Raw genomic sequence first — 22,605 nt, 5'->3', positions numbered from 1 at the left:
ACTAGTTTAGCGACCTTGTTTAAGGTGATCTTTAATATTCTTCTCTGTTGGCATAAGTCAATTTTTGGTATTTTTAAAAGTAAAAACGATTTTCAGACTGGAATCACTTTCAAGATCTTATGGTTTCTGTTGAAGATAGAGACAAGAATTTTTAAATATGACAAGATGAAAGTAAAATGTCAAATATAAGGAAATAATTACAAAACATGGAAAAAGATTATGGTTATCAATTTTAGTATTTATTGAAAGGTGGAAGACAAAGAAAATTCCTCTCAAACTCCAAAAATAAATCCTGCACCTTCGCTAAAAATGCAAAATGAACTGAGATATTTGCTTTACATGACAATGAAACTATCCAAAAAATAACTGAATCCAAATTTACCAAAACAGTGCAAATCTATTATTTACAAAGATGATCTTACCTGCCATAAGTATTGGGGAAAAACCTATTTTACACTCAGGAACGCTAATGAAATACCTTGAAGACTTAATCCAAGAAATAAAATATTTCCTACCCTCCATGACCCCCCCCACAAAGTTAAAGAATGGATTAAAAATGAATATATGCGGAAACAAACAGTATTTCCAATAACCTTATACACATACACGCGCACAGGCACATGCACACACAGAGTGTTGTGCTAGATCAACCTAATCTTTATTTAAGGTCAACAGCTGTAGTGACAAAGACGATAATGAATATGGCTTTAGTAAAGTTTTCAACCAAATATCACAAATGCTTAATTCTTTTGATAGCTAACCAGCTAACCTGAGTATGGAATATATTACTTAGCTAAAAGGATATGAACAAAAATAATTAAAAAGAAAAAAATCACTGTAGCAGACACCACTGAGGTACCTTAGTTTTTTTTTTTTTTGTAAAGGTCTGTATGGCAATTTAATAATTTACGTAACAACTATTTATTCTATATAGTATAAGTTCACATAGAAACTGTATCTTAAGTGCTTCATTATTCTGGTCCAAGAAACTGGAAATAACAGAAAAAAAGTTGTGTTCAGATAAGAACTGGAATGTACTAACTAGGAAACCATTAATATAATACAATATTGAAATAAAAATTATTTGTATGTAACAAACGTAGCCAACAACTTCTCAGATTGCATCTGAAGAGAATTTTTAAATTATAACCCATAAGACAGGAACGTAAGCATTACTCAAGGTGACAAGGCTGTATCTTGAAATCTGTGTTCACTAACTTGTATTTCACCTCCACAGAGATGTATGCATTTTACAAAACAATTAAAATTTCAAAATATGGAGAAGGTTGACTATAGGTTATATAGGAAACTACACTTAAAAGCGACCACTCTGGTTGTTTTACGTATGTCTTTAAGTTAAAAGTTTAAGGCTCATATATTTTGCAGGGATACCCTAAAGACATTTTATTGCAGTATGGTCTCATGCATCTATGTGTATGACCCTGGAAAACTGGAGCTAAAACGAACCTTGTTAAATATGTTACCCTTCACTTAAAGAAAGAAAAACCTAAACATTTTTACCACATTCTCTCTCAATTTTCAATACTGGTTTGTTATAAACTTTTGTCTCCCAAAAAGGTAGGTGAAAATACATAAATTTAGCTAAAAATAGAAGATAAAGGTGGTGAGGAGCATGTTAAGTAATATATAAAACAAAATCCCTATTTACATTTGCATGATTTATACTTTCCTTACGTCATGAAAATTCCTATGTTGCAAATATACTGATTTTCTACTAACCACTGAGATTTCCTTACAATATTTGCCTACCCTTTTAAACTGGAGGCCAGAAATGACATCAATGCTGCAGTTTATTTTTCCTGATGAAATGCCTCTGAGTAAGCTTCTCCCTGACCAGAGAGATAAGCAGTTTTATGGGTACCACAAATGAGGCTGGAGTAGAAACCACTCAAAGTGGAATAGCAACACTAGCTCAAAAGGCAGCACAAAGAACCCCATTTGAAAGTAATCAACCAAAGTATGAGCCCAGAAAAATACCAAATTCAAGTAAAAGAAAATAGATTTGCAACCAGCATAGTTCCTAACATCAAAGCATACACTGAAGACATTTGTTTGACTTTTAATTACGGTAGTTGAAGCAATCTGAAACGGTGCTGAAGTCCATTATTGAAGAGATTTGTTTTAATCATCTTTAGCTAGGCACTGGCAATCCTGTTTCCTATTCCAATTTTACTTTCTAGAGCTTCTTTTGAAAAAAGAAAAAAATACTCTAAGTTGTTTACCTTGCTAGGGTAGGGAGAGGGATGCTTAGAAAGATGAGGTAACAGATCTTATTTTGTTAGTTATCTCTTTATATATGGCAGGTGAGTCACTGCCCTTATTTTAATATTTTGTATTTGCCATATTTTCCTTCTGTTCCTCAAGAAAAATGTAATAGAGGATTTTAACTGCTCAGAATTAAACTTTCTGTAACTGAACATTTTTTCTCAGCTACTATTAGGTATAGTATGGGTGCTGATTAGCAAGAAAATTTTCTCAACTTCTTATTCCATACACTACAAAGAAAATTCACGTTATAGGGCTATATAATCAGGTCACATAACTTCATTAGTTAAAGGGTTAAATATCACTAACAGACCTTGTTTCTCCCAACTTATAAAATTGATTCTATTACCTAAGCTGCTCTCTTAATGTTGAATATAAATATTTAAAAATGTATTCCAGGGAGCATAGGAAGTTTCACATATTCATCTTATTCAGCAATTTAAGAAGTTATGCAAAATATGATAACATATATATATATTCCCATACATACACACACACATATAAATATGCTTTCATAACTGAACCTTGGTTTTAAAAATGCTTGCACAGTGTGGGGAATTTAAATATTCACAAGATTTGAATACATACATTTGCACTCCATTAGCACTCTAAGTGGATAGACCAGCAGAAACATAATAGATCAAATAAATGATTTAACTGAATTGTCAGTTTGGTGGGGTTTTTTTGCAGACCCAACAGAAAACATATTATTATGAACCTTTATTAAGTGGCTCACATTTCAGTATAAATCACACTAAAAAGGTTTTTTTAAAGCTATTTACACTACAGTGCTGACACATTTAAAATGAAGAAAAAATCGGTATAAATAAGCTCTATGGAAAAGCCTTAAATTGTCAAAAAAGAATTCTGGCTCATATTACAAAATATATATATATATATATGTTAATGTCAGCTCTATTCTAAAACCTACAACTCCAACTCAAATGATTTTTTTAAAGACTCCTTTTGTTTAAACCTGCAATGTTTACAGTGCATCTGGCCCTAAATGCTTTGATACTTCACAGTTATGGACAGGCACTGAGGAATGTTACAAAGCTACATAAACTATAATTTGTAACAGACTTGGGAGCAAGTTCTTGGCTTGCTTTCAGAATTCACGAATCTTTATTACATTATTAAGTTTAAGAAAAAAAACAATATTAAATGGTATATACAAATTTAGCACAAAATGTTATCATCTTTTCTCTCTTGATTTGAATGTGTTGAACTATGTTGCCTTGTATCAACTAGGCTTATGAGACTTCCAGGACACATTTCTTCCTTTAAATCTTTGTTGCTATTTTCAAATTTAGAGTCCACATCAATCTTAAATTCTGTAAATTGAACATGATCCAATTTTGCTTTAACATTCTTGCCATCCATATTATTTGGTGCTCCAGTCTTTTCAGGAATATAAACATTCACAGGTTCTTCCTTGATTCTTACAGTTGCAATAGGTTCATGTTTAATCTGCTGTAATTCATATTTAGAATGAAGTTTGTCTGAAAAAACAGAATCCAAGGAGGTTTTGCTTACAGCACAAATCATGTTGTCAGTGTGAGGTCCAAGAACTGATGATGTGGAATCTGGTGATGTGCATGTTTCATGAGTAACTGTATTCTGAGCAGTGTCCTCCTCTGAGTGATATAACTTGAGACGAACATGCCATGCTAAACTGCATACAGCTGAAACTGTCTTGAACTGATGAACAACATTCCTTGGAATAAAATAAATGTCATTATCATACAGCTGAATCCTGGCATAGCGAATGCCTTCCCTCCTCAGTTGATTAAGTTTTGCATCATCAACCCACTGGACACACTAAAATAAAACAAAACAAAACAAGAAATACCAATAAGTCTTTTCCACAATAAAAATTAAATTGAAGATAATAATAGTTTAAAATATACCTGGGACAGTGGAGGTTCATGTAAATCTAACTGCATTCGTTGAACTACTTCTAAGAAATCTTCAGCATGAAAACAAATTACATCTTTGGTTATTCGGGGTTGATCAGGCCTAAAAAAGAACATGAGATAATGAAGAGTCTGCCATTAATGTTTCACTCTGCTAAGTCCTTATTAAATTCAAAGCAAAAAAAGTTTATGGTCAACACCAAAGTATTATCTTAGAAATGAACTGTAATTAGAAGACCACTTTACATATTTAAACAAAGGGATAACACCACGAGTTTCAACCTAAATATGGATACAAACAACTCATTTTATTATTTACACACACACACACACACACACACACGTTTTCGTATAGCAGAGCAGAAACTTTATTCATTAATCAAGGAATGGAGAAGGGAGAGCTCATGCTCTAAAAACACCTTCTCCCTGAAGGGAGAAGAGTAAGGGAATTTTAAGGGGTAGGAGGCAGACATATCATCAGGGCTCTTGCAAAGGGGTGGAGATTTCCAGGAGCAGCCTCACCTCATTTTATTATAGCTATGTGTAACCATATTTTGAAAAATTAAATTGACCTGAATTGGTTAATTATGCAAATCAAAAAACTAAGTGTTTAGTCTTAAAGTTAAGACTTTAACTTAAAGGCTTTAATTTGTTGTCAATACTTCAACAAATTAAGTGCTAAATTAAAGATACTATATAATATAAAATTTAGAGATAAATATAGGGGAAAGGGAATACATTCTTTCAATACAGACATATATAACTGCAATGATACCAAAAATCCCTAAATAACTCCTAAAAATTAAGAGACATTCAATAGAAAAGTACTTATAAAATAAACTGTTACCATCCTACTTGCTGAGGTTAATAGAGTCTTTAAATATAATTCTAAAAAAAATCCCCAAATTCTTCAATTAATTAAGAATATACAAATACATGTTTATAAAAGATGCTCAAAAATGGAGTTTGGAATAAAATCCCAAGAAACATAAATACCAACCCCCCCCCAAATCATACCAAGGAAATCATAACCAAATTTTAAAAAAACAGTGATAAAGAGAAAATCTAAAACTCATGCATCACATTAATATACAGGGAAAGAGGGTAAGAATGATTGCAGGCTTCTCATCAGAAACAATGCAAGCCAGAAGAGAGCACACTATCTTTAAAGTATTGAAAGAAAAAGTCAGTCTAGAATTCTATAACCCCCAAAATATCCTTAAGAAAGTGTGAAATAAAAACATTTTCAGACAAACAAAAACTGAGAGAATCTGTCACCAGAAGACCAGTACAACAAAGAATGTTAAAGAACTTCTTCAGGCTGAAGGAAAATGATATTTAGATGAAAATGCAGATCTATTCAAAGGAATGGAGGGTGCAAGTAATAGTAAATATGAAAGATATTTTATTCTCATCTTAAAAATCTCTTCAGAAATAATTCCTTAATGCCAAAGAAAGCAACATATTTGGGGGTATGGTTATAGCACACATAAAGCAAAATGTATTAATAATAATTAGCACAAAGGCCATAAATGGGAGCAGGGAGAGATGGCAGTATACTATTGAAAGTTCTTACACATTACATAGCAGGTATAATTTTATGTTTTTATAAGCTGGCATTATTTTTTCTTTTCATTTTGAAAATGTTTCAAAGTGTTTATTGCTAATATATAGAATTAAAATATATACAAGTGACTTTTCAATGTTGTCTTATCTTGTGACTTAGATAAATTCTAATACTTCTTTTGTAGACTTAGAACTATCTCTATACACAATTATTTTTTCTTACTCTAAGACCCTGTAATTCCATTTCTATGTATTTACTGAAATGAAATGAAATTTTATGTGCACACAAAGGCTTGAAAGGGAATGTTCATAAGAGCTTTATTCATAAAAACCCCAAACTGGAAACAATTCAAATCTCTAACATCAGGTGAATGGATAAATCAATTGTGATGTATCTATACAATGACATACCACTCAGCAACACGAAGGAATGAACTACTAATACACATAACAATATAGATGAGTGTCAAAAACATTATGCTGAGTGAAAGAAGTCAGGCAACATATGATTCTATTTAAATGAGATTCTAGACTAGGCAATACTAACCTATAAAGAAAGAAAATAGATTTTATAGATGTCTGGAGCTGGGGTACGAATGGGGGGAGATTAACTGCCAAGGTATATGAAGGAAACAAAATATTCTATATTTTAGTCGTGGTAATGGTAACATGGCTGTATAAATTTGTCAAAACACATCAAACTGTACACTTATATAACAAGAGTGTGTGTTACTGAATACAAATTATACTTCCATAGTTGATTTTTCAAAAAACTGGATTTCAAGAAGCAGCCTGAAATACATAAATCTATGTGAATTCTATCTTCCTAATACTAAAAAGTGATATAAAATTCATCAACACTTCACAAGTCTATCTAGTTTAAGATTTCTTTGTAGTCTCAATCAATCCCAGTCCTTTATCTCAAATTGGTGTTAAGCCTGGCTCTAAGATAAAGTCAAGAATCTTGGACTTCCCTGGTGGCGCAGTGGATAAGAATCTGCCTGCCAATGCAGGGGACACGGGTTCAAGCCATGATCTGGGAAGATCCCACACGCCATGGAGCAATGAGCCCGTGCGCCACAACTACTGAGCCTGTGCTCTAGAGCCGGTGAGCCACAACTACTGAAGCCTGCATGCCTAGAGCCCGTGATCCACAACAAGAGAAGCCACCGCAATGAGAAGCCCACATGCCGCAATGAAGAGTAGCCCCTGCTCAGGGCACCTAGAGAAAGCCTGTGTGCAGCAGCAAGACCCAACAGAGCCAAAAATAATAAATAAAAAAATTAATTAATTAATGAAAAAAAGAATCTAATACTCTAACGCCTAATGTCTCCTTGAGAAAAAGAGCAGAACTCAAAACACTAAGATAAGGAGAACACTAAGAGAAAGCACCAATTTCCTTAGTATAGCTTAATTTAACAACAAGGAATAACAATAAAGGGATCATAGACCACGTTTGCATCAGAGCCATGAAACCCTCTTAAAGCATCAACCAAATTATTTTCTTACCATCTTAAATACTAAGAGATTAAAGCAGCATTGGTATAGAAAGCAAACTGTATTTTACAATACTGAGAAAACTCATAGCTAGCAACATCTCATTCCAAAATCTGTCTCAAATTAAATCTGGCCACCTAATATATTCATACTTTGGCAACAGTCTTTTTCACTGTGAAATTGTTAGCTTCAAGTGTCTTTTCATTCAGTAACTATTCATAGGGAACTATGATGGACCTGTGAAGGACAGGACACAATCTCTAACATCAAATAACATATAAAGTGGAGAAGCAAGCATAAACCAACAATAATTTAAAGGAGCTTAAGAGAGACTTAAACAAAGTTAAGGCCAAGAAGCAAGAATATTTATCTCTGAAAAAAAAATGTAACTATATGGCTAACTTTAACAAATACTATCTATAAATCAGAGTTCACCCTAAATAAATTTTGATGCCACTCTTAAATCCTTTATACCAAACATTCAAGAAAAATCTCATTAATTTGAAACAGGGGGTTGTTGTAATGATTTCCAAAGAGATACATCGCCTTTACTCTTTGACAAAATTAGTATTTTAAACCAGATTATGTTAGAAACTATATGAGAACAACCACAGATATTTGATAATTACCATTTAACTTAAACACAATTATAAATTATTATTATTGAATTATAAACTGTTAATGTCATTTTCCTAAGGACCTCTTAGGGTTAGTTCAGTACTAGTTACTTTGTATATCTGAAATTGATAAAGCTTCATTTATGTTAAGAAAGAAGGTCAGTTTACAGTGGCCTCTCCATTCAGTATTAATTTATAAAATATTACTTTAAATTTTCCCTTTTGAACAAAGGGTCAATCTTGTATTCACAGCCCCTGAAAAAATTTCCTTGTACAGAAAATACAGGCAATATTTTTCACAACATCTTAGGAATCTATGCAACAATACTGACATTTTATACTTTCAGAATTAAAAACAGTTTCTTTTTACTTAGAAAAATTTCTTACATACTTAGTATCTAATTCAACTGATTTAATAAGCAAAACAGCATATTCCATCTTAAGTTTCATACCCAAACAATAGTCAATTTGAAAACAAAACCTAATTGAGCAAAGTTATCTTACAGTATAAATATAGCTTTGCCCTATGGGTTTTATCATTTTAATAAATGAAAATTTTTTTAACATATGGGATGACCACCTCTAAGTATATTATCCATTTTCATTAAGAAAATTATCCATTTTTCTAATCTATCAAAAGAGTCAGTGAAACTTACAAGCAAAGCCAGAAAAAATTAATATAGTAAGGTAAACAAACACTTAGTAGATACCAAACCTTAGAAAGATAGCAAGTTAAAACAGTATCAAGAAAAAACACAAGAATCTGGAGTCAGTTCTGAAATCAGACTCAGCTCTACCACTTGTTAACTGTATGACTATGACAACATTACTTGATAGTCCGGAGCCTTAGTCTCCCTTTTGTGCAATAAATACGGGCCTAAAAGTAGAGAAAATTAACTGAACATTTGTAAATGGGCATACAATAAGCACCAAGTGAACCTTAGGTTTTCCATTACCTTAGGTAAGACAACTGTTTTCAACTCTAGTCACGTAAAAAATGAAACTACTGCAGTCAAGCCCAAAAGATAAAATCTAGATTCTAGCAAATGAAAATCTTCTTTAGTACAATTATACAACTAGGATATCCAAATACAGGGGAAAATGAAACTTTTTCCCCCACAGTAAGAAGAATTACTGAAAAACTTCCCAAGAAAAATTTTAGAAGCCATTAAATAGCAGTAGTTAATATATACCACTCTCCACAGTGCACAGCCTTCAACACTCCAACAGCAGCTGTAGTCTGTCGTTCAAAACCTTGTCCTATATGATCTGCATGAGCTCTTGTTCTGTCTTCAAAGAGCATCTCACGAGGCTCACTAGTTCGAGGTAGGTACTGCAGGTTTTTTATCTCATTGGTAGTTCTGTTAAAACAAAATTATATATATAAAGAGACAGAGAGAGGCAGGCTTATGCATATTAAGGCTTAATTGCCTTCAAACATTTGTACTGATGTATTGACAGGTTTAACTTTTTAAACTCATTAATAGTTACAGAACACCTACTCTGTGTCAGGCACTATCTAAGCACTGGAGCTACTGAACAAGACAGTAGTGAATAAGACAGACAAGTTCCTTACTCTCGTAGTTTATATTCTAGTGAGAGATAGACCAAAAAATAAACAGCAAGAAAACACTAGGCAATAAGTGCTTCCATAAAACATGCACGGTTTATTGGAGGTAAGGGGAAAAAAACACTTTAGCTCCACCCTGGAGGACAGACATCTCCCACTGGGCCTCTCCTCCACCGCTCACCTTCTAGAATCCATATGCATACAGAAGCTGCTGCCTACTTGGCCTCACTCACTGCAGAAACCCTCTCCAATTTTGCTGCAGAAGGGGAACTGGGTGAGAAGAATTTATTTTGGGAGTCATCATCTTATTTATCTCCCTGTATGATTTTTCTGTTGCTTCCAGAGACAAATCAGGATTGCCCCCATTATTTTTTCGTCTCATCCTAGTCTGTCCCCTAGGGTCACTCTTCCTTTTTGGTTCTCTAACTTCCCACCCTCAAACTCTACTACTTTACTACTCTTTGTGCACTCTTGTCTTACAGTTTTATATAAACTTTCACACAGACACACACACAATGCTTTAACATACTTTTTTGCTGTTTGTGATTAATGTTTTACAGGTATTAGAAAGCTAGATGATGATGTTGCTTTCTGTGGAAAGCTAACAGGCTTTCAAACCAAGTCTCACCTCATTATACCACATTCTAATGAATTAAGACCTTATTAAAGCATTTGGCACAGTGCCTAGGGCACTGTTGTCATTAGTTGGTCAGACTATATATAACCTGATGTGAAATGACCACATATACCATGGATTGTAATCCCTGAGGATTACAAGTTCCTCAAGGGGCTGGTGAACTCCCTTAAATTACATGTAAAAGTTTGTATATATCTGCATTATTCTAGGGAGAGTCTTTCAGATTCTTAAAATGATTTGTAAATCCAAATTAAGAATCACTGAGATATACACCAAGTTTACCATTTACTACCAACTTAAAATTTAACTTGTAAAAATTTCACTGAACCAAAATTTATTTATTAAACACACTCTGTTTAGGTGCTAGAGACACATTAGTAACAAGCACAACATTGTCCCTGCTCTCATATAACCTACATTTTACTCTATGACCATTTCTCCCTGTTCTGTTTTTTCTTCTTAAATTTATAACTAGTGAGACCATCTTTAGACATCTAAAAAAAGGATTATCTCCCCCAGGATCACCCACTCCATTCCCATCAATGTTACGCTAGTGTACATTCTTCTACACTTTTCTCTGTGCTTACATAAATATACTTTTCATAAAAATAGAATCATACTGGACATACACTCTACATTTTGCTCTTTTCAAGTACCATGGATATCCAGCTCAACAGACAAAATTTCATATTATGAAATTAACTATTTCACCACATTCTTTAACAGGAATGTACCAAAATGTATTCAACCGTTCTCCTGTTAATGGACATTCAGACCATTTTAAAATTTATCTCAATATGATAAATGCTGCAATTAACATTCTTATACATTTACCTTTAGTGCTTTTATTTCTTGGGACAAATTCCCAAAAATAGGGGTCCTGGTTCAAGGAGTATACATATGTTAAACTTTATGAGCTATTTTAGATTACTTCTAAAAAATGATTACAGAAGCTCACCCATAGACCAATAATATATATTACCCTGTTTCCTCACGTACCTACCAGCCTGTAATATACTCGCTCTGTTAATAATTTTTGCCAATGTAATAGGTAAAAATAGTATCTCATAATTCTTTTAATATATATTTAATATACAATCGACTACCTGGGGCCTATTTTTCTATTGGGTTGTTCTACATTTTTCTTCTCAATTTAGAAATGCTCTTTGTATACTAACTTTAGTCTGTCACATGTTACAAATGTTTTAGTCCAGTCTATCATAGTTTTGAACTTTGTTGTTGATGTCTTTTCTCTCACAAATAGTATTATCATTGTATCTTTTAATCTTTGCTTAGGAAGATCTCTCCTAAGCTTAAGCATTTTATTCTAATATTTTTATTTTTTACTTATTATGTTCAAATCCCTTACTTCTTGTATAACACTGGGGTTATGGCTTTGTTTTCCTCCAAATGGACTCCCATTTATGCCAGCATTATTCATTAAATAAATTTTTCTTTTCCCACTTATCTCATTATTAAGTTCCCAATATACTTTGATCTGTTTGTGTACTCTATCCTATTCCAATGATCTTTTTGAGCTTCATAGTACTTTTTAATATTGAGTAAGACAAGGTCCCCCTCATACTTACCTTCTTTTTCACAGCTTTCTAGACTGACTTTACTTATTCTTCCTTATGAACTTTAAAATTATTTTATCCAGTGCTGGAAGTGTAAGTCCATTTGTAATGCTAAAAATTCCAAAGGACTATAATTTTTGTCCAATCCAGAACACAGATCTAAACATTTGTTTAAATCTTATTCTATATCTTTCATGTTTCAGTTTTCTTAAAATGAATATTATTTAAATTTATTTCTGAATATTCATTAAATTTATTCCAAAACACTTTATGTCTCTGTTGTGAATGATATTTTTTCCATTCCTAGTTACAATTTATTGTCATTTGCCTACCTTTTTCATGTTTTATTTATATTTGATACTTATAAGAAATTATATCAGCATGTGTAACCATTTTTGAACTACATTTCAATTACACTCTAAATTTTCCCTTCCTTCTTCCTCCAAATTTCAACAATATACACATACCAATGTACAAATACCCATCCCCAGCAAAAAACATTTATATCCAACATACCTTTTCCTTTTGAAAGGTGACTTTGGCATATCAGCCACAGGGATCATTTGTTCTCCCGGGCGTACCCACATGATGGGACCATCATCACTATCTTTTCGACTCTCTAATTTTAGACTAGATAGTGTCCCCCATGGCAGTGTACACTAGAGGCAAATAATTACAGAGAAATTAATTATTTTTAAAATGTATCTTCAAATATACATTAAAGACTACTGTCCCCTTGACAAAATTTCATATATACATTTGAAATACATACCTATTTTAAATATATTCATATATATTCATAAATTTTCCTTCATAATATTCTATTTCAAACATAACAAGAGAGTAATTATTCTTGGATGGTTTCCCCCACTTCCCCAACCCTGCCAGAGGTATGATTCACTGTATTTATCATTTATTATTCTTCCTTCTACCAAATATATGGGTCATATGATGTTAATTAGTTGGCAAAATAAGTGTCTTCCATGAGAATCTATAAAAATGAACAACTGAGTTTAAAAAATGGATACCTCAAAAAAAAGGGGGTGGGCCTTCCCTGGTGGCGCAGTGGTTGAGAGTCCGCCTGCCGATGCAGGAGACACGGGTTTGAGGCCACAACAGTGAGAGGCCCGTGTACCACAAAAAAAAAAAAAAAGGGGGGGGAGGGGGGATATACCTCTGATTAGTTATAATCAAAACCTAACAAAACAAAAAGGAAAAGTAAACCAAAATCAAAATTTATTTCTGTGTAGTAGTTTCTTGAAAAGGTTGCTGTTCTAAAAGCAGGAATTAACATCTTTGAAAAGAAAAGAGAAATGACCAAGGGCCACTATCCATGGAATGGTGACAAAATGAGTATTTTTTAAAAAACCATACCCCCTTTCCAAAAAGGGGAGCTTGTCAAATTAAATTTCTCCAGAAAGAATGCATTTAGCTCATTTGCTTTTAAAATTAAAATCTGAAACATAAATATTTAAATGATGGTGTTTTTAAAATAGCACTCAAAATAAATGCAACCAAATTCCATGTCACTAGTTGGGTGAAACAGACAAGGAACCAAAGGTTTAAAAGGAACAAAAAAGGAAATAAAAGGGGAATGGAGTAGGGTGAAAAAGAAAAGGAAGAAAAAGATATATATACACATATAGACTAGAAAATTAAGCATGCAGAAGTGAAAAAAGAAGAGATGTTTAACAGATTATGTGGCAAATACTAGAGACAAACTGATCTTGTCACATTTTTAGCTTTGAATTATTGATTAAATAACTGACCTAACTACATAGATCAGAGATTTTTCTCTCAATAGGATAGCCCCAGCTGCCCATAAGAAGAAATATTTTCTGGAATGCAGAGACTGTTGGGGAAAAAAAAAAAACCAGAACAGAATCTGGCTAAAAATCATTTAAAGGGGCCTTAAAGCTGCATAGTTTAAATACCTTATTTTATGGATGAGGAAACTGAAGCCTAGAAAGTTTAAACGGCTTGCCCAACCCAGCTAGGATCTCGCAAGATTGAAATAGTTATACAACTTCCCAGGCCAGTTTTCCACAAACCCAAACTGCCATTCCCTTGTCCTGAATACTTTAATTTAGTAGACATCCTTCCTGTACCTCTTAAATCCTCTGGCACTCAGTTTATAAAAAGCTGATAAACGGATGGAACTTATTTTCCTAAAGTGGCAGCTACAGGCAAGTGTTATTTTCTGGTCCACCACTTAGCTTTGCCATTAAAATTAGTACCTGAGAAGTCACACACACAACACTACACAAGAATTACTTCTACTTTGTCATCTCTTCCTTTCCTTCCTTATAATTCAAATGAAATCAAAGTTTTTATAATTCTGAAACAGCCATGATCTGTTATCACTAGTAGCATAAAAGTAACTCCCACAACTTAGACTGCTTGATATTGTTTTCTCTTACTTTTAAAAATGGTGAATCTTCCAACATGTCAAGGAACTCAGGGAAGTAATCTCCCACTTCTTCATCTACTGCTCCCACCAAGCTGATCTGTCGCATTGGGCCAGCTCTATAAGTACCGTGAGAATACGTTCTTTTTACCTGAAGGATATGGAGTTAATTAAGTTAAACATAAGATAATGCTTGTTATCACTGGATAACACTAAATTATGTTGTCTGAAAATATTAGAACATAATGTGTGGCAAGCAAAACAACAAAAAAAAAGCCTTTCACAAACAGTAAAAAAAATAAGGCACTTAAAAAAAAAGAAAAAAGAAAAGATCGGCACAAAATCAAGCTATTTAACCTTCTCTAGCTATTCCTACACACTGCTTATGAAAATACAGTTGAGATAAACAGCGTAATTCCAGACAACTAACTATAATTTCTCCTTATAACAGAGCAGTTTATTATTTGATCTACAGTGCCACTGAAATTATATTCAGAAGTTCCTGTACCTATATTTTCCTAAATGGTTCATATCTTTTTGTCAGAATTTTCAAAAGTCGACCCTCTGAAAACGTTGCATTTAACCATCACCAGTAGTCTGTATGTCCAAAAGGCCACCAGGAATGATCTTAGCATGTTAACTAGGATCCAGTTTACATTTTTCTGATGAAAATCTACTAGAGCTTGAGAACCAAAAGTCCTAGGTCCCAAATCTGTCTACCTTTGCTATCTACCAGCTATGTGACCTCCAGAAATCACTTAAATTCCATGAGTTTGAGTTTCCTTAACCGGAAAGATTTACCTCGGATTGCTAAAGAAAACAATAATTGTACAGTGTGAGCAAATGGGTATCATTTGAATATCAACCAAAATAAAACAACCTATATACCTCAAGGATCACTGGTACCTAAGTTTTCAAAAGCACATTTAAATCTTGCAAAGAAACCTCATATACTAACAGTAGTAAACAAGAGTATTTTTAAAGCAAAACAACTTCTTTTCATAAACAAACTTCAAGCAAAATCCTAATTATTTTTTTCTCTGGATTAGCCTTTATGGCCACTAACTGTAGGGAAATTACATTGTCTCAGTTTGCCTGGGTCTATCCCAGTTTTAAAATGGAAAGTCCCGTACCAGGCAAACCCAGATGGATGAGCTTTCATCACATCAGGGACACAGACTCTAAAATATTTTCATATCACAAGGTGAATTCCCACAATTGCAGCTGATACAGATAGTATTCTGTATCAATGTATTTAAGCCCCCACCCACAACAAAAACATGACAATAAAAGTTCTATCGTAATAGAACATTTGACTAAAACATTTGAGAATTTTATTTTTTAGCATAATAAGCAAAACAGCATAACAATGATACATTAATTCCTTAATAAATTTACCAGAATTACAAGGTTAAGTTTTCATGCACTATCACAAATTCACTTCTCAGAACCATAAAACCTTGCTCCAATCCCCAAGTTACAAAAAAAGTTGGGGTCTGTGTCCCCATTTTGTACTCATGATCTGACCTTTTTCTTCTCTCCCAAAAGTTCCTAGCATCTCCAGTACTGAGAGAGCTAAAAGTTAAAATCTGACTCTACAACAATATTTAGGCTTTAGATGTTTAGATATACTAAGAGTACTACAACAGGAAAATTAGTCATCACTATGCATTTCTGTAATGCAGTCTAACAAAGCTAAAAATATCAAGTTGAAATTTAGCAAATTTATAAGAACTGATATCAATTCTGTTGCGTGACTCTGAGCTTGTGGCTTCAGTTTTGGATCTGCAAATGGTCATATGTGTTTTTGAGAGACCTCAAGACCATTCAGTGAAATCAAACAACTTCTATTGTAAAACACAAATTTACAAGTGCTTTGAAATATTCATTTGACTTACAAGTCACATTAGGTAATATTTCCACTTCACACAAATAAGTAAATTTTCTGTGCCTCAATCTTCTCTGTCTTGTTTAAACTTAGATAACTCATCTAAATCGTTAACCAGTTCTAACAAAGCCAGAATCAAGAAAGTCTTTGCGTTCCAGCTGGTTCATTCTACTACATCAACTAAATAATTTGGACAGTGACTCAATTATCAACTAAATAATTAGGGCAGTCGGAGGAATGTTCAGGGAGGGAATCCTTCCAAAGTACTAAGCACAACTGAATTTATGAGCTCTCGCAAAGAAATGGGTACTTTAAACATACTTTTAAAGCAAAAGGCAAACGCATATATGGTCCACTGGACTCTTTTTTTCCAAGGGAGTATGTGCAAGAACTAAATACATGCATACAAAAGATACACCAAGAAAGAAAGAATGCTCTTTAATATGAATGTTAGGATTTAGGAGTCAGAGACAATCTACTCTGAGGAAATGTAAAGTCTGAAATTATAAGTTTATTTAATAGGCAAAAACATGAAATAACTCATTTCTCAAATAACTGAAATAGATTTTGGAGTTCTACATAGTGGTTGCCATGCAATTCAATTAACTACTTCCATTCTAAAAAAAAAACAAACAAAAACCCTACCATAACAGTATTTAACTATAGAGAAGGGATAAATACAATTAATAATCAAAAAAACAGAACTAGTAGGACTTCCCTGGTGGCGCAGTGGTTAAGATTGCTCGCTCCCAATGCAGGGGGCCTGGGTTCGATCCCTGGTCAGGGAACTAGATCCCACATGCATGCCACAACTAAGAGTTTGCATGCCACAACTAAGGAGCCCGCCTGCTGCAACTAAGGAGGAGGCGAACCGCAACTAAGGAGCCCTCAAGCCGCAACTAAAGGAGCCTGCGTGACACAGCTAAGACCCGACACAACCAAATAAATAAATATTAAAAAAAAAAAAACCAGAACTAGTTATTAACAAGTTTAACATTCAGCCCTCTTAGAGTAAAATTTCTGTGTTTAAATGTTAAGTAAAAACATGTATCGTTTAGTAACAGAAAAAATGGGTAAAGCTTCTTGGGTGGTAGTATTAAAGACTTATAACTTAAGTACTTAACTAACTTTGATTTAACCAGATGTTGCTATTTTAGGTTGGAATGATCATTTCACTGATTGAAGAGAACATTACTGACCTAGCCATATCATTTCATTCAAATTACTCCTTTACATTAATTTCCAAGTTTACAAATGTTGTTCTTTGTTTACAAGTAAAATAAAATAAAACACGTCTAAATATTAGAAATTTTAACACAATAGACTAAATTAAAACAAATTTGACTTTTCCTCCTCTCCTATGTCTATTTTGAGGCTATCTAAAAGGAGGCTATATCTTTTGATGATTTTTTTTTAAAGTATACCCTATTAAAATTCATAAATATTTCAAAGGATATTTGGGAGAAACTGAATTTTAAAGAGTAAAGTAATACAAACTCTATTTGTTAGATTATAACCTTAAATATGGTATTTGAATCTTCATAGTTCTGGTCACCTCATGGCAAAATACATATATACTATATGTAAATTCACTTAAACACATAATTTGCTATAATAAAATAAAAGCACAATTCTCTCCCCTTTTCACCAAAATGTGCTACAACTGTAAAGTACATTCTGTTTGTCCACTATTAAAACCACAGATAGGGAATTCCCTGGCGGTCCAGTGATTAGGACTCCACACTCTTTCACTGGCAAGGGCCCGGGTTCAATCCCTGGCTGGGAAACAAAGATCTCGCAAGCCACGCAGTGTAGGAAAAAAAAAAACAAAAAAACCCACAACACAGATATATTCCACTAAGTATGGTCTCTATATAAATTACATATACTTACCTATCAGGTTTAAAACAAAACAGCAATTTTCTTCTAAGACATTCATTCTTCAAATATTAAAGATAAGAATCTGACGACTCAATAGGATGGATATAAATAAATTTAAAACTAAATTTTAAAAATTAAATTAGGGCTTCCCTGGTGGCGCAGTGGTTGAGGGTCCGCCTGCCGATGCAGGGGACGCGGGTTCGTGCCCCGGTCCAGGAAGATCCCACGTGCCGCGGAGCGGCTGGGCCAGTGGGCCGTGGCTGCTGGGCCTGTGCGTCCGGAGCCTGTGCTCCGCAACGGGAGAGGCCACAGCAGTGAGAGGCCCGCGTACCGCAAAAAAAAAAAAAAAAATTAATCAAAATCTTAGCTTGTGAAAGTAATCTGAATTTTAAAATACAGTATAACTCAATTAAAAAACGGGCAGACCTGAATAGACACTTTTCCAAAGAAGACATACAGATGGCCAACAGGCACGTGAAAAGATGCTCAACATCACTAATCATCAGGAAAATGCAAATCAAAACCACAATGAAATATCACTTCACACCCGTCAAAATGGCTATCATCAAAAAGATCAAAAATAACAAATGTTGGAAAGGATGTGAAGGGAACCCAGTACACTGTTGATGGGAATGTAAATTGGTACAGCTGCTATGGAGAACAGTATGGAGTTTCCTCAAAAAACTAAAAACAGGGCTTCCCAGGTGGCACAGCGGTTGGGAGTCTGCCTGCCGATGCAGGGGACACGGGTTCGTTCCCCGGTCTGGGAGGATCCCATGTGCCGCGGAGCCGCTGGACCCGTGAGCCATGGCCGCTGGGCCTGCGCGTCCGGAGCCTGTGCTCCTCAGCGGGAGAGGCCGCAGCGGTGAGAGGCCCGCGTACCGCAAAAAACAACAAAAAACAAACAACAAAAAAACTAAAAACAGAACTACCATACAATCCAGCAATTTCACTCCTAGGTATATATCTGAAGAAAATGAAAACACTAATTCAAAAAGATATATGCACCCCAATGTTCATAGCAGCATTATTTACAATGGCCAAGATATAAAAGCAATCCAAGTGTCCAACAACAGATGAATGGATAACAAAGATGTGGTATAGGGCTTCCCTGGTGGCGCAGCAGTTGAGAGTCTGCCTGCCGATGCAGAGGCCATGGGTTCGAGCCCTGGTCTGGGAAGATCCCATGTGCCGCAGAGCAACCGGGCCCGTGAGCCACAACTACTGAGCCTGTGTGTCTGGAGCCTATGTTCCACAACAACAGAGGCCACGATAGTGAGAGGCCCATGCACCGCGATGAAGAGTGGCCCCCACTTGCCGCAACTGGAGAAAGCCCTCATGCAGAAACGAAGACCCAACACAGCCAAAAGTAAATAAATAAAATTTAAAAAAACAAAAACAAAAAACAGGACCAGGACTGAACAAAATAAAAAAGGACCTATACTATACAAGTAATCATTAGGGATTAGAAAAATGGCCATAAATTCACGTATTGAGGAGATTAAACAATTAATGAATATTATGTAAAAGCAGAAGACAACAGATTCACAGGATGAGTTTTAAAAAAAAAAGATGTGGTATATACATACAATGGAATACTATTTAGCCATAAAAAAGAATGAAATTTTGCTATTTGCAACAACATGGATGGACCTGGAGAATATTATGCTAAGTGAAATAAGTCAGACAAAGAAAGATTAATACTGTGTATTATTACTTATATATGGAATCTAAAAAGTAAAATGGATGAATATAACAAAAGAGAAACAGACTCACAGATATAGAAACAAACTAGTGGTTACCTGTACGGAGGGGGAGGGGGAAGGGGGGAGGAGGGAGGAGCAAGACAGGGGCAGGGAGTTAAGAAGTACAAACTACTATGTATAAAATAAATAAGGTACAAGGATATAATGTACAGCACAGGGAATATAGCCAATATTTTTTAACTTTATATGGAGTATAATCTATAAAAATTCTGACCTTGTCACCTAAAACTAATATATTATAAATCAACTATCCCCCAATTAAAATAAACAAACACACTGTAATGTAACTTTTAATTACATACCATTTAATACAACTTTCTAGATTAATAACCCAATACCTGAAACATATACTACATCAGTCTGAACCATTAATTTAATGTTTCAAAAATGGAAAACTACACATAACAATGTATTCAAATTCAAAAAGTATATACTTCTTGATGAACCATATAGATACCACTTAAGTTGGTAAAAAAAATTACAAGAATATAATCCACACACTTTTCACAAAAAAGTAAATAGTACACCTTTTATTATGCGATACCTATTATACGGCAATATTATATAGCAAATAATCCAGTTTCCTCTATTACATGGAATAAAAGTAAACCTATAATAATCATAAGGAAAAAAGCCTCAATTCTCCAAAAATAATCTATCCAACAATTACAACTCAAAAGCAGTGGGATGGGAGAAGGAAACAGATAAGAGTTGAAAGAATCTCTAAATAGTCAAAATTACTGTCACAAAGGCCATGATTCACAGGATACTCTTCTTACATACATGTTTCTACACTAGGCATAATTCTAACTAACATCTAAAATCATAAAGGATAAGAAACCACAAGTTTAGAAGAGGAAGGAGGGGCAAGAGGTAAGCACAGCTGCTGCTCCCCTAGGTCATCAATATTATAATATCATAATGACAAGCCTAGACTGAAAATAAAGAGATAAGTTATGTTGTATATGCTCAGGAAAAGGATAAATCTTGGTCCTTACAACTGTATGCTTCCATTATCTAGAAAAACCACTAATCTGGAAAATCTCACATCCTGATGACGCTTGACGTGAAATTACTGTATTTGGCTTCAGTAAACATTCATCATACTATCAGTTTTCTGATGCAGTTAAAAAATTAAATTGGAAATACCAAAAAATGTCACTGCTTTAAAACATACCCTATATGCTTCCTAAAAGGGAAATGTAGAGTTACAAAGAGGACACATATTGTTCCTCCCAATTTAGGTATACTTCTCAAAAAACACAATAAAAGACAGAAATGATACTTATTCATATATTTGCAAAAGCTGTTGACAGATGTAACATTTTTAATCTAAACCTCCCCTAGAGTCTCCCTACCCAGCAAAAACCCTACCACCACCATGACTGTATTTTCACATTTCCCTTCATTTATTCTCTATAAATGTTTTAAAGGGGGGGTGGGGGAGACTGGAGAGCAGGAAATAAAAGACTTCTTGAACCCTCTGCCAGTGTCAATAACAAAATCTCAGAAGCTTTGGTTAATGGGAAAAGAACTGTTACATTACGTTTAAACTAAATCCTATTCAGTTTTCTTTATGTAAATAATCTTTAAAAAACAAAAACACAACCTTATGATTCTGAGTTTGGCTTGCTAAAAAGAAAAAAGTAGCCTTTATGACAGGAAATACATTGCCAAAAGTAAATCTATAAGTCTCAATACTGCTTTCTCTTATTTTACTTATAAAAACTGCTGCAACAAGGGAAGCAAATATGGACACATGTAATTCAAAAAACCATGAGGCATGACTCACTTGAAATAATGCTGTTTCCCAAAATGTATTCCCTGATATGTCAGTCCCTGAAGAGAGGATTCTAAAGTCCAGTAAGTTTGGAAAACTCTTCCTGTTTGAGAGGTTCACCACACACTATTAAAGACTAGGTTCTGAGAAGTCTCACAGTAAACAAACATAACTTATTTGGCCCAGTATTAGACAAACTATTTTGACTTCAAAACCTGTTTTTCTTATTTATTTGTTTTCTTTTAGTGTACCTATCAACATCCCAAGATAGTAAGAATTCCACAGAATACGTTATAAATACTTTATACTTTATACAGTATAGTTATCCATAATAAATATAGAAGATATTATAGATGCTTCTAGCTAGTATCATCATTAATCCAAAGAAAACACAAAAACAGGACAGTTATTACAGCAAAAAATTGAGGGGGTGAGGGCAGAAGAGGCTATTGGTTCAATTCTGGTGAGCTTTTTGGGGGAGAGGGCAAGAGGAAAGAAGGGAGTCTCGTATTTTAAAAAACAAGACCAGCTCACCACATTCCTACTGAGGCAATCTGAACATCTAACAAAAATATGTGTGCCACAAGGGGGAGCCATTCCCCATCACATCTGGCATATCCTTTCAAATTAAAACATATAACAAGAAATAACATATAATCAACATTTCAAAAATATCCACATAACTATAACTAAAATAAGAATAAAATTGTTATTAATCATTTTTAAACTAGTACAAAAAGGAAAAAGTCTCTCAATTAGAACATCTGGTACCTGCCATAACAGATCAGTTCAAAAGCATTCAAGGAGGACATGACAAGCACAACTGGTCAAAATGAAAATTCAGTACAAAGGCTGGCAGTGGTCAAAGACGGTATGGCAAATCATCTTTACTGGCCTAGCATGGTGAATGACCCATGAATTCAATAAATGTTAGTTCTCTCCCCTCATTTTGCAGAGAGGCAAGGCTAACAGATCCAACCAGATTTAATAACTGTTTCACTATTAAAATATTAGCCATTTAATTATGAGTTAACATTGACATAAGTTATTTGCTACAAGCAACTCAGAACCAGGCTAAAATAAAAAATAAGATTTAGAGTTTGGGGGAGGGAAAAGGGTGATTAGAAGATAATTGCCCCAGTTTTCATATTCTCACAGTTCTTACTACAGAGTTTGGAGTGCGTGCTGATTAAACATTGTATGGCAAGACAGAAATC

The 22,605-nt window shown here is 34.1% G+C and overlaps 1 protein-coding gene across 1 annotated transcript in view; it reads right to left on the bottom strand.

Annotated features, from left to right (window-relative positions):
• Positions 1-217: 217 nt before the first annotated feature.
• The window catches only part of RSBN1L (round spermatid basic protein 1 like), a 65,119-nt gene continuing 42,731 nt past the window's right edge, over positions 218-22,605 (bottom strand). Inside the window, exons 4-8 of the mRNA XM_067746039.1 lie at positions 14,087-14,224; positions 12,183-12,325; positions 9,076-9,243; positions 4,197-4,305; positions 218-4,107 (exon numbers count right to left, since the gene is read on the bottom strand). Of these exons, the coding sequence (XP_067602140.1) occupies positions 3,466-4,107; positions 4,197-4,305; positions 9,076-9,243; positions 12,183-12,325; positions 14,087-14,224 (1,200 nt within the window). The 3' untranslated portion in view covers positions 218-3,465. The remainder of the gene's footprint in view (positions 4,108-4,196; positions 4,306-9,075; positions 9,244-12,182; positions 12,326-14,086; positions 14,225-22,605) is intronic.

This window comes from Pseudorca crassidens, chromosome 8 (assembly GCF_039906515.1).
Source record: "Pseudorca crassidens isolate mPseCra1 chromosome 8, mPseCra1.hap1, whole genome shotgun sequence".
Taxonomy (NCBI): domain Eukaryota; kingdom Metazoa; phylum Chordata; class Mammalia; order Artiodactyla; family Delphinidae; genus Pseudorca; species Pseudorca crassidens.
The sequence above is the reverse complement of the archived record's forward strand: the minus strand, read 5'-3'. Positions and strand labels throughout refer to the sequence as shown.